The sequence below is a fragment of the Vanellus vanellus genome, assembly GCF_965231255.1.
Source record: "Vanellus vanellus genome assembly, chromosome: 13".
NCBI lineage: Eukaryota > Metazoa > Chordata > Aves > Charadriiformes > Charadriidae > Vanellus > Vanellus vanellus.
In genome coordinates, this window is record NC_138918.1 from 4,641,825 (window position 1) to 4,654,990 (window position 13,166).

The 13,166-nt window shown below is 38.6% G+C and overlaps 1 protein-coding gene across 2 annotated transcripts in view; it reads right to left on the reverse strand.

Moving 5' to 3' along the window:
* The window catches only part of TRPC7 (transient receptor potential cation channel subfamily C member 7), a gene marked incomplete at both ends in the record, with an annotated part of 72,701 nt that extends 63,451 nt beyond the window's left edge, over nucleotides 1-9,250 (reverse strand). For both annotated transcript variants that reach the window (XM_082490119.1, XM_082490118.1), the window contains one exon: nucleotides 8,498-9,250. In XM_082490119.1, the coding sequence (XP_082346245.1) occupies nucleotides 8,498-9,250 (753 nt within the window). The remainder of the gene's footprint in view (nucleotides 1-8,497) is intronic.
* Between the last annotated feature and the right edge of the window lie 3,916 nt (nucleotides 9,251-13,166).

The window sequence follows — 13,166 nt, forward strand, 5'->3', positions numbered from 1 at the left end:
GTAGACGGCTGAGTTATACCCTTCACTATGAATCACAGCATCTACTACTCTGTTTTACTGTGAATAGACAGAGACAGATGTTAACATACCTTCGCATTTGCAGATACAAATATATTTTTTGCAAGATAGCTCCAGGCATCACAGCTTTGGCATCGGTTCTAAACCACTCTGAAAAGCTTCGGAGATTTTCTTCTCATGCAACATTTCAAAACCATTTTGCTTGGGCAGTGTGCCAGGCAGAAAATGATTTAATCACAGAATAGACATAGAGAGAGCACTTGCAATAACAGCTTTCAAAATATAGAGGATATTTCTAAATTTATAAATATTTAAAGAGAACAATACAAAACTCATAAGTTTGGGGTTTTTTTTTTAAGGTCAGGAGTGTTCTCTACAACCATTTTTCATAGTCTCTGCTACACATCCATGCAAAACATATCTGCAATTAATTAATTTTGCTCTCAAGACAAACTCAATGTAGCGTCTATTATTAGTGGATTTGTCTCTGAAAAAGAACAGCACGGGAATGAGTTCTTCATGTACAGAGAGAGTCCCACTCAGCGAGCCAAACACAAATTTCACTACAAGGCTTAAAAATATTCCCCTTGTCCCAGGCTATTTCCATGATAATTTTTAATTTCCTCTCTCATTTTAATACCAGTTTTGTTCCAACAATAAGTTGAAATTTTAATAATAGGAAATTTGTTTTCCTGGTTTACTGGGACTCGATTCTTTCCTGTATTATGAATTGGGTAATTGGTTGTACCTGCTTATGTATTTGTTTTGCCCAGGTGAAAATTGAAAAACGAATCGTGGCTTTTAAATACACATGTTTTTGAGGCAGTAGAGAAAAGTAACTTTTAGATGGGGGAGTAGAGGGGGGGAAGGGAAGAACAAACAGTTCTTCTTTAAGGCTGAAAAACACCAAACCACACCCCTGGCCCCATCTCCCAGGAAAAATAATGTTCTCATTAAAGACTGACCTGGAAAAGTTCATATCCAAAAAACTTGGGGAAAAAAGGTTATAGATTACTGGTGTATCTTTAGAAATAGCATTTTTCATCATTTCCACAGAAGTGCACAACTCTTGACTATGCACTAGCAGCGTAAATACATTTAGCAATGTATAAGTTTTTGGTCTTTCTCAGGTATCATGCATGTTTAGATCAAAGAAATCAAAAAGTGAGTCATCCTCTTGACTTTGAGTACTAAGACGGCTTCAAAGGCAGCACGGATCTCCCCTGGAGAAGCCAAAGGTACTGAAGTAGCATAGAGCCAACAGGAGAAGCAGAGAACAAGCTAATTAGAACACGAATTGCAACACAAAAAGGGCCTGAAAGGGATGTTCTGGCCCGGCCACATCAAAGCCCATTGTCATCAGGCATTAATTTGGGATAAAGCTGAATAACCTTGTGGCCTGCTCTCTCAATTAGAAATTTAGCAATATGAGAGTCAGAAGAGGTAGCAGAGGAAAGGGATGCAATGGGAAAAGGTGGTTCTCAATCTCAAGAGCTGCTTTTTTGGAGTGCTTGTCAGAAAACGCACAGGAGGAGAAATAACAGCTGCTTCTCAACTGTACAGGACCTCACGCAAGAGGCAATCACTGCGGAATAGTGACCACTCATACACTCAAAACTTTATAAAGGTGATGTTTAATTTTCAAAAGAGGAATTGATGATACTCGTGCAGGAGAAAATAAAAACAGTAGTAAAAGGGAATGAATATATTCTGCCTACCAGGCCAGATTTCTGAAGTTCCCTTCCGTCTTCTCTCCCCAAAACCCAGCAAAGTGAAACAGCAGAAAAAAAAAAAAAGGAAGTTGCACAAGTAAAAAGACATCTATTTACAAAATGCAAGTCCTGTCTGGAAGAAAGAAATAGAAAATAACAGGAATTCTTGGAAAATAAATGAAAGCCTAAAGTAAGGCCAGATAAAAACACTAAAGCCTCAAAGAGCACCTCACTGAAATAATAAATATGACTCATAAAAGGTGTTCCCAAATACATCAGAAGCAAGACGTCTGCCAGAGAGTATGTTGAGGTGAGAGATTATGCAGGGATAAAAGGATCACTCAAGGAAGAATGGGCCAGAGTGCAAAAATTAACTGACAGTTTTACAAGAGTGTTCATGAGGCTAATTAAGGAGGTTCCCATGACAATGTCTTTTTTTAATGGGAGATGAGTTTCAGGAGTTATCTCCATTCAGTCAGTCCTGAGAGCAAACAAGTCTCGGAGTTTGTTCAGTTTGGGTAGGAAGCAGAGTTTCTAAGTACAGTCTTACTGGTTTACAGACAGATGGTTTTAAGAATTTTCTTCTTTCCAAGTTCACTGCCATCCTCCATTCTCACAAAATATTTCCCCTTCCTACTATTTTGCTTCCCAGTGGTTTTTGCCCTTTCCTATTTTCTTTTTTTTTTTTTTTGTCAATCATTTCAAAAAGCAATAGTCTAATAATAATTTTATTAACTCCATGGAGCATGTAGGTTTCATGCCAAAATATTTCCCAGTCGGGACCACAGAGTTCAACTTTTGCAATCACATTGTCTTTCCAAGTTTTCTTTAGCCTTCACATAATTTTTATATCTTATGTTATCTATATTTACTACCATGCCCTCTAATCTTCCTACACATTTAAAAAACCCAAAACTATTTATTTTGTGTTTGAAGAGTTAGAATTCTTTCATTAAATAAAATCTCACCAAGTTCAGCAATCAATATGGGGAAAGTTTACAATCCCTGATGTATTTATCCTCAGCCATGCCCATGATTTGCAGATGGCCTGAGAAACTAAGAGGTTAGGAGGTCTTCTCAATGCTGCAGAGCCACAATCCCTAAAAATCCGCAGCTTCTCAGCAAGATATAAGCAGATATGCCAGTGCTTATTGCCTTGCAATGGCAGCAGAGTGCCTCCTCAAAGTGGAGGATCTGGTTCCTGTTTCTCATTTGCAGAGATAAAGCCAGAAATACTGAGCAAATTTACAAGGTTGTTTCTCTTAAAAAGTTCAGGCCAAGCACATCCTGTGAAGTTAACAATTCATATTTAGGTAGAAAAAAGGTGTGGCTGACTTACTGGAGCAAGAGCTGCGCCGCAGGCATGCAGATCATCCCTAACAGATAGAAGTCATTGAGTCTCCGAGGGCTCTTTTGCCACTCTTTCGGCATCATGAGAATTTAGGGATTTGAGCCTCAGCTGTTTTGCATTACTGCAGCCCCGGTGAAACAACAAGCGGTTCCTAGCAGGCATATCTCTGCAGGCATCTACACACTTGACTTGCTGCCACACAAGCCATCGCTCCCCACAAATAGCACAGCAGCCAGTTGCAGTCCATCTGCCAGCTGAGCCTGGACGTGATGCTCGCCTGCACACGAGAGCAGGCCCACAGCTAAAGTCTGCTTTTGGTTCCCAAACTTTTTTAGAGAAAGGACAACGTTCAAAAGAAAAGTGACAGCAAGGGGCATGTATTTTAGCAGCAAAACATGTTATGCTGTAGTAAATGAACTGACAATGTTGGTAGGATTGATGAATGAAGACCACTCAGTGTATGTCTTCCAGGTGTTGGCTTTGATGATGCCTTCAGTAATGTTTTAATCAACAGGAGCTGAGACCTTATTTACCACTTGTGGTTGGTGAGATCTTTTCATAGCCTCCTTTGCAATTCTATGATTTCATTTGTCTGGATTGCTAAATGGAATGAATTGGCTGATTGTCTTCATCACAAGGACGTTTCCTGACGTACACAAGCATGTAGTCTAATTTGAGAGCGCGCAAAGCTGTAAAACAGACCTGGGTGTAGAGTGGGATCTCACCAGGAACAGGAGCGCACAGTCACAGCTTTAAGAAAAGCAGTAAAGAGAGGTATAATTCTGTGTTTCGCTCCCTGTGTCCAGGACGTGGATAGTAATATTACGCCTGGTACTGCTGTTGAAGGCAGTTGCGAGGGCATTTCCCCCAGACTGTTTGCTGGAAATGCAATTTCCTAAGGGGCTCAATGGACATATAAAAATGATTCTGTTGACTCTGCTTTTAATATTCCAGTCTTAGAAATGAGTCACCTGGCTGTGGACAGCTGGTAATTGCAAAGACATCTGCACCAAGGTGACACAGAGAAAATTGATTTCTCTGGACCACAGAGGAGAGCAACTCTCATCAGCCAGGCTCACGGGTGATGACTTGTTCATATGGACAAATCCTGGCTGTTTTTTTCACACTGGAAGTGACATCAAGCTTTCTTGCATAAGCAAAACAAACAGAATACAGTGATAGAAGAGAGAAGGATTATTTGCTTTATGACTCAGGCCCAAAGTCTACCAACTTTGAAAGAAATGGCAAAGTACACAGATTTTTTTTTCTATTTGAGTAAAAGCGCAACATGGTCCACTAGCTTCAGATGCGTAACATCTCCTTTTAAAGTCAGCTGTGTTTAACACTCAGCTCTACTTAGAAGTTGTAAAACGTCTTAACACAATATGAAATATAGACAAACTGATTGGGAGGTATTAAGCTATAATTTGCCTAAATTCCAAGATGGCATTTCATTAGTGAGTATGTGTCTGGAGACTGTAGGGACAACCAGGTGGGAAACTGAGGGGTTTTATGTCAATTAAAAATCAAAAGTAAAATTAAACTAGAATTATAGGACAAATTTAATGTGATTTGTAGTTTTCCCTGAAGGGTGGAAAACAACCCTTAGCCCATTGATTAAAATATGAAGCTGTTTTGAGGGAGAAAACAAATAATTTCAGCCTAGCAGAGCTAGGATCCCCCTAGTCCCCAAAGGGAAGAAGGTTCCCTTCTCTTTCTCTCTCTTTCCAAGGGCAATGCAGACCAAGGGCCTAATCCAGTGGACTAAATCAGGCCCCCTATACGTATTGCCCATCATCCAGTGGATGTTAATTTATTTCTTTTTAAAACACAAAAATAAAACTGGAAAGAATGAGAAACTCATGCACTGGTTCTTAATTTTGAGCTTTCAAATGGGATATACAAAAATGGCAAAGCACTGAATTGAGGTGGTTTTTTCAACTTGAACTGCCTCCACTACAGAAGGGTATTATTGCATAAAGACCTGCAAACATGCACAGTGACGCTGACATTTACTTCCCTCTTTTCTGAAATTTCAAGAATCCACCTCTGAGGGGTTTCCTACCCACCTGTTTCTAGGCTAATTGCCAAAGCATTCAGCGCAATCACATTGCCAGTATTTTCAGTAGAAACAACCAGTTCAATATTTTTCATCTTATTTTGGGGGAGGGGAATTATTTATTTCTAAACTCATGGACTACATCTTTCAAAGCAATTTGTTTTCTCCTATTAATAAGAAAATCTTTTGCAAGACTTTGACACTAGAGAATTTAAGGGAAAAAACAGAATTACTTCTATGAATGTAACTTTATTCCACTTTTTTTTTACCTTCTCTTCGATAAACATTGGAACAGCTGCCATTTGCCTGAAGTAAAGGCACAGGAACATTGATCCAAACTATAAATTTGTTCTAGATACTGGGACAGATCTTCATGTTCTGTGGCCTCATCTAAGCTTCAGTGAAAAAGCACTAATTTACCCCAATAGAGTATCTGCTCCTGTAAAACCATCAGCATTGATCGGCTCTGACACCTTCCCTCTTTCTTACAGCTCCAACCTTCCACTGTTATTATTCTTTTCAGCTTGTGGGAAGCCACATAGTAGCTGACTGTCTTGATCTTGCTTTTGAGCCAAAATCAACACATCAAGAAAGGAGTTCAGTAGGGCGGTATATCCACTCCAGACTGATGGCCAGAAAATCTACTCTTGCTATTAAAGACCTATTGATCAGTCAACAGAAAGGCTGCTGAAGGCCAGCAGTGTGATCTAGTGTATGTCCAGACTCCCATTTTCAACTTCGTAACACTCCCATACTACTTTGTGATGTGCGATGCTCATGCAAAGACATTTCATAAGAACTGCAGTGTATGACTGAATCTTAGCAATTTAGGGTGAGAACAATCTACTCACCTTCTGCCACTGTAAAAAAGAATTGATAAAATTCCTTTCACCTGGTAATCTTCATTACAGTCTCTCTCAAACTATGGCCAACCACAGCTAATGCAACATTTCTTGTTCAAGTGGCTCTTTTGTTTCACCTTTCATTTCTGCGCAAAGATGCAACTCACCTAAAAAATTTCATGTTCTCTAAAAACATAGCGTATGTACTGACTCTTCAGTTTGATGTGCTTAATGGTGCTGTTGCATAAGAGATTTAGGGCAGCAAGCAGCAGGTGAGAAGTACTGCATTTATATTTTAATTAGCTCATGCTAGGAGTTTCTTCAGAGGTAGGTTATCTAACCCTTAATTACTATTTGTCCACCTTCCACTTCAAGGACTTTTTGTACCTCCTGAAAACTGTATTGCTAAGATTGCATATAAATAACTACTCTGAAATAATCCCAAGTGATAATTTTATAAATCTCTTGAGCACCAATTGTAATTACAGAACTTTAGCAAAAAAACCTAAAATGTCTAGGAAAGTATTTTTTTAAGGCACAAAAAATGCGTCCTCTGGAGCTTGTCTGATTTCATAAATTTTCATCATTTGTGGGCTGCTTAAATACATTTTCAGCAATCACATTCTTTTCTAGAAATAAATTCTCAAAATGTCATGTTCTGTGAAAAAACCCTACTGTTTTATTAATACCCCATTCCACATCAGACTGATTATGTTAATAAGAATAAATATTTTAGCATAAATACATGTATCTGATTTTTTTTTCTACAGAGAGAATACATTATAATCTTGAGATGCGTCTTATTTGTGGAAGCATTAATATACTAAAGGAATATGACAACTTCGAAGTTGGGTACTTCTGAGGTACTTCACTAACATACGTAGATATGCGTGGCACCTCCAATAAGGCAATGAAATTTGAAAGCCTTACTGGAAATACAGTAATTTGGCAAAGCGTTTCTAATGATTTTCCTGTATGGATTTACTCGCATTCATTTGCCAGTGCTGGGGAGATATAACCAGCATGACACTATTTAACATTTGATTGCTTGTTTGCTCCTGGAGGATTCATGTACCTGCCAGTGCCAGTCTAGACCGTGCTGGCAGCTCTGTGAACAAAAGGAGGGATTCTGGTAGAAATAGGTTTATTTTTCTGCAGCGAGACGCTTATCAGAACTGACAGGCATGCAATACTGATGCGTCTCATGCTCCAAACAATATACATTTTTCTGCTGAAAAGAAGCTGGAACATTAATGAGATATTAATGTTGTTAACTGTGGGTGTGACCACACAGAGTTTTCATACTGGAATAATCTCAATCAGGCAGCCAGATTCACTGAACCCAATGGGGTTGCTTTTCTAGGACTGGATGCCATGAAAGTGAAAACTCCTTTATAAATTGTTGTGCCCTTCCAATTCTGAAGGGTAAAAAAAGTTTGCAAGTCTTTGCCCTAATTTTATTGTGAAAAGAGCTCAGCGGTTTGGGTATCGTTTCCTTCTAGAGACTTGCTACAGGGTTTCAAAGGCAACAGCTTGAGAACGTGGTTTCTCGCCACTTTTAAATTGGAGAGAGAACAGCTACAAATCCTGAAATGGATGCTTTAACAGTTGAATAGTTTTCTAAATTAAAAATAATGGATTCCTGGCAGGCATCCTACCCCAGTTTACTCACAAAATAGATTTTATTACCCCAGTGTCACTGTAGCTGCACAATAGTCATAAGTCAGAAAACAGTCTTATGTTGATGACTGAGCCATTGAAAATTAGTTTTTTCATGACTAATTTATTTTAGAAATGGAGACAATGTTATTTATGTCATGTAAATGACTTAGAAAAATAATGCAAATGACATTGGACATTTACAAAGTCATTATGATAATGGCAAACTTGAATAACTTGTAAGAGAGTTCTGCAAGTTCTACTGTTATGTTTGGCATGATGATAAACTTCATAACAATCTCTTGATCATTCCCCACCTCTTTTTTCATGAAATTCATCATATACAGATGCAGTATTAAAGCATTAATATGCAATGGAATTTAAATTATTTTACAGAAACCCCAAATTGCTTAATTTATACTTTTTATCATTGTAACAGAACTAGATGTACTGGATTCTTAATCCATTAAATCAGCCTCTAGAGCTCTGCCTCTAAAATAGATTGCTCAATTAAAAAGACTTACCTTTCTTACAAAAAATGAGTCTCCATTTTGGTAATAATCTATTTTTTATTCCTGCTGCAAACTAGAGATTCTACGCAATCACAGAGTGCAACATAAAAACTCGAAGTAAGGATGGCTCTGCTATAATATGCAATATTCAGTTCCAAATATTTATTAACTGGAGGACGCACAGTGGTCTGAATCTATGTGTAGTTAACACACCTGCCAGTTTCTGTAGCTTCTGTTTCCTCCCCCAACCCTTCAAACGGCCAACCAAGACTTGATCAAACAGGTAAAACATACAGTACCCTGAACATATTCAGCCCAAGGAAAAAGGCACAGTGGTAAATTACCTTAAATTCAGTTTCAATGTTGGCTAGTCTGGCCAATTCATTGCTTAGCTCTAAAGCAGTAAGGACAGGGTCTTCACTGGAAAGAGACAAATAAGCGGCACTGGCTAATCCTTTGTAGGCATTCATTCTCGATCGAGAGTGACTAAAGGAATCTTTCCTCTGCTTCTCAATACATTCGTTGCACTTGCAAAAATAGTCATGTGGCCTTTCAATCCGCGCGCCTTTTAGAAGTAAGATGTGAACGATTTCATACTCCTGGCAGTGGGCAGCAAGTATGATAGGGGTAATGTCATGGGAGAACCGAGTTCCATCTTCATCGTAGGCATAAAAATCATCATCTCTCAGTTCCTGCTCTAGGGGACTCAGTGTGAGACGCTGTCCTTGTGCAAAGGCTGGATGGTTCAATATTGCTTCTACAATGCGCACGTATCCTTTACTGATCGCTAACAAAAGTGCATCTCCAACTCGAGCAAGATTCTCCTTTTTGAGGAGGAGCTCCGTCACTTCCAGATGCTCATTCCCTACAGCTAACTGTAGGGCATTTTGTCCCATATAATCGACGCAATTAAAGTTCAAGGTTTTGGATTCCTCCAGCATTTTTCGCACAACGGGAATGTTGCCATATTCTGCAGAATCGAGAAAACGTTCCTCTTCTGCAGTCAGGCTGGTGCCTTTCTCATTGAACATGTAGGCTGGGCCCCGGATGGCCTGCCTCCGGCCCTTCTCCCGAAGGGTTGTGTGCCTTCGATGCATGTTTTTATAATTGCTGTTTCTCAACCTGCAGAAAACCGGAAAGGAAAGTTGGTTATATTCTTGGAGATTCATAATCTCACATACCCTGAAATAAGGTTAGAAATGTCTCATTATGATCAGATCTTGTCAGCTTTTTATGATCTGGGCCATTGTTTAAAATCATTTAGGATACATGTGGAATAAAGAAAATTAGTTTTCTGAACAACAGGCAAGTTCTCTTCTGACTTGTATACTCTTCTGGATTTCAACAAGGATACACAGCACATTCTTAACTTGAGAAATAGCCAAAAAAAAAGTGTGAACACATTGTTTTTCATTTTTATTGTTTCAAACTTCATTACACGGTATTTAGGAATGACATCCACACCTTGATGGTTCTCCTAATTACTATTCTTGAGTGTTATCCTTGAGGGTACAAGGCAAGCTAAAGAAAGTTAGCAGGACTCCCCATGTCAGTAGACCTTGGGTCAGGCCAATAAACTATGTTCCATAAAGTAGAAAAGCATGCTTCTAATTTTAAACACACAGTAATAAGGATAAAGATATTACATATCCTGCTAAGATTCAGCTGGTACAAGTGAACCACCTATTAATTCACTGTTTTTTTCAGGCTGCATCATACCATTTTTCTGTTTCCTGATCTAGAATGGTTTAATGAATGACTGTCTAATTTTCTCCCTGAAACACAGTTGGCAGCTACTTTAAATACAAAGACATGAATCCAAGGGCCAGTCTTGTAAAACACAAGGATAGCTCCTGATTTAGTGTCACATCACTCTCCAATAAGCATCTTTCAGAGAGCTACTGCAGAAAGACAAGAACACAGGTATCTGACCACAAACGGAGGGCAGATCCAAAAACGTCATTAGTTTCCTCACTGATTATGTGCCTGAAATGTCTTCACTTGGAGTCAGTGTGATGGAGACAAACTATTCTTCTTCTACCTTCTCCGGAACCTCCAAAGTAAACTATGTTATGTGCAAATCAGAGGGGATTAAACACCCCGTTGTATGAAATAACAGAAAACCTTAATCTATCTGTCTTTTTGGAACATTCACACTTTGCATTCGGTGCCATCTCGCTGGTTGTTCTTCTTTTTTCATTTTATTGCAGTAGCATCTCAACAAAATCATATTCCCTCTTTTGGAGTCTAAACATGTGGAGTTAATTGCCATCCTAAGCCTACAGAATGTGCAGCCTGAGTAAAAAGGTAAAAACAACACCTCTTTCACAAAAAGCATTTGCACTCAATCCAGTAGCAAGTCCTAAATCACTTGAGTAAAATTTTCAGGAGCCTCTAAGCTACAGTGGGCAGATGTAACAAATAAGCAGGTGTTAATGCTCAGTGGGTGGCAAAGGTTCATCTTTCCATGCTCCATCTGTTCTCCAAGTCAGTTTTGACCTTCAATCAATGAAAAGTTCATGTGTTGCTCTGAAAAAAATACTACTGGAGTTTGAAAGAGTTGTTTTGAATGACAAGAGGGAAAGGTGCTAGGAGACAAAGTGGAGTAAATACATTGCCTTCAATAATATGTTCTTCAGGAGAAGAAAAGAGTAAGGCAATCAAGCAAAAAAATGGGAAAACAGAGGGTATCAGGAACACCCAAAATAGCTAAAGTACCAGGACACAAGAATTCTCAAGGTAGCTGTTCTTATGGAACTAACATATACATTTGTATCTATTATTTTAATTCATCACTTTTTTACTGGTGAACCGAAAGCTAGTACTGAAGAGTTTCAAACGAATTTTACAGCAATTTTATAGCAGCTACATTAAAATTTAAATAAATCCTAAGAAAGCAATTTTGTGACTATACAAAGTTGAAAGCAAGGTTCATAATCAAGAACGTCTCCCCCTCAGCTTTAATGCATAACAACTTAATAAAAACTGGGAGAAACTGAACATATTGTCCCATGCTCCACTGAGAGATAAAGTGCTGTATGAATCTTAAAACTAATTCCTTCCAGTATGGTTGGAAGTTGAAGAAGTGCACAGAGACGAGGGGCAGAAGAATAATGAAGGAGGTAGGTTTAAACAAATTAATTCCCAAGACTGCATGACTTTTTCTATAAGAGAAAACAGTAACAGCTAAAAAAATATACCATTGACATATCTAACACTGTCATGGAGACAGAAGTCTCTAAAGCAGTAAAATGCCTGAGGTAAAATCGGGGTCCCTTTGAAGTTGACGGTGCACATTCCATTGATTTCAATGGAGTCCAAATTTTGCAAACACACTTGCACACACATGGAGACGCACACACAATGTCCCCAGCAATTAGCTTTCATCTCAGAAGCAGTCCCAGTGAGGCCAAGAGGACTAACATGTGCTTAAAATGAAGTATTTAAGCATTGCAAAAGTGCCTCTCTAAACTGGAGCCCTTGCCCTTGGCTATTCAGGACAGCATTTAAGTTTTAAACCTGCACTGAAGTCAGTTTACTGAGTTCAAGTAAGGACTATACATACAAATAAACATTTCTGAACTGTGACTTTGTTAGATGGGGACTTATAATTCCAGAAAGCACTTTATGCATTTGCAATCTTGGGATTTCCTGGATGATGAATTAAACCTCTTAAAATGTTAAGCAACTTGAAAGGATGAGTTGGTGATGGCTTAAGCAACTGTTGCTGGGATCAAGTGGAAACTGATCCACCTCCAGTAGCTGCTCAGTGATGAGCCATGAGTGTGGCAAGATTGCACATACCTAAATATTTTAGGGCAGATAATTGCAATAGCTGCTTCAAGCTGGGGGAATTCCACTGGGCTTTTCTGATTTTCAGAAACCATATATTTTTACGTTCTAAAAATATTGCATGGTAAGATATTTGGCAACCTTATATTTGTTGTTATATTTAATGGTTGGTACTGGAAGCAGCTCAGAAATGTGGAACATTTCCAGCAGTGAGGAATCTATTAGTCATTTTCCTGGTGTCAAAGTATAATTCTTGATAATTTGTCCTTTTTTTCTTAGAAAGATTTTCTCTCCTGGTATGTTATTACCTGCAAATGAGAACCCAGATAGGTGGGACAGATAACCTTACAATAATACCCAAAGTAAACTTAAAACTACATAAAATATTACCATTGTTCCAGTTCTAAGATTTTTGCCCAAGAAAGGAGGTTAGAGTTTGGCCTAGAGCTAATTGCCACTGGTTTGTTGTGTATGCAACAACATGCTAAAAAAAAGGACCTTCATTTTGCTTTCCTCAATTCAGAGAGCAGTGGTTTCATACACTTTTTCTAGCAACAGAAATTACCTCAGAAAAAGAGGAAACAGAAAAGCAGACCTGCCCTCTGAAGAGATAATTACTATACAACATTTATCTTACAATAAATGTTCTGCAGTGGTGTCCCTACAGCACAAAGTTCATCTCCACTGCCTGCAGGTAAGGGCAGGAGCACCATAATTCAGAGGGCTTCACCTCAGATGAATTGTGACCCCAGCCTTGCTCATGAGCAGAGAAGATCAGTATCTCAGCTATCGCGCTTTATCATCTTTATAGAGAACAGGAGATGAATAAAAAATTATACTTTTAACTTTGAATAATTTCATGAGAGATGCTCAGCTATGAACTCCTGTTCTGAAAAGAAAGTTATAATTATGTTTGACCTGAGCACTGAATCATGATAGAGGAGTGGTAGTGTAGAGAGTAATATATGCAGTAGCTGAAGATCTTGGAGTCTGAACCCTACTGTAATGTCATGACTGTACTCTGCACCTTTTTCTATTCTGCTTTTCAGTTATGTACAGGCAGTTTTAGAACTAATCGTATTTACTGAGCGTGTGTAATGTGCCCTCTTAAAAAAAGTAATCGTGACTTGATTGCATTTATCTTACCATTTTTGTTTAAAGGTGCTTTGCATTGAAATGACTCTGTATTTGCATATTTTATTGAGACAGCTAGTGATCAAA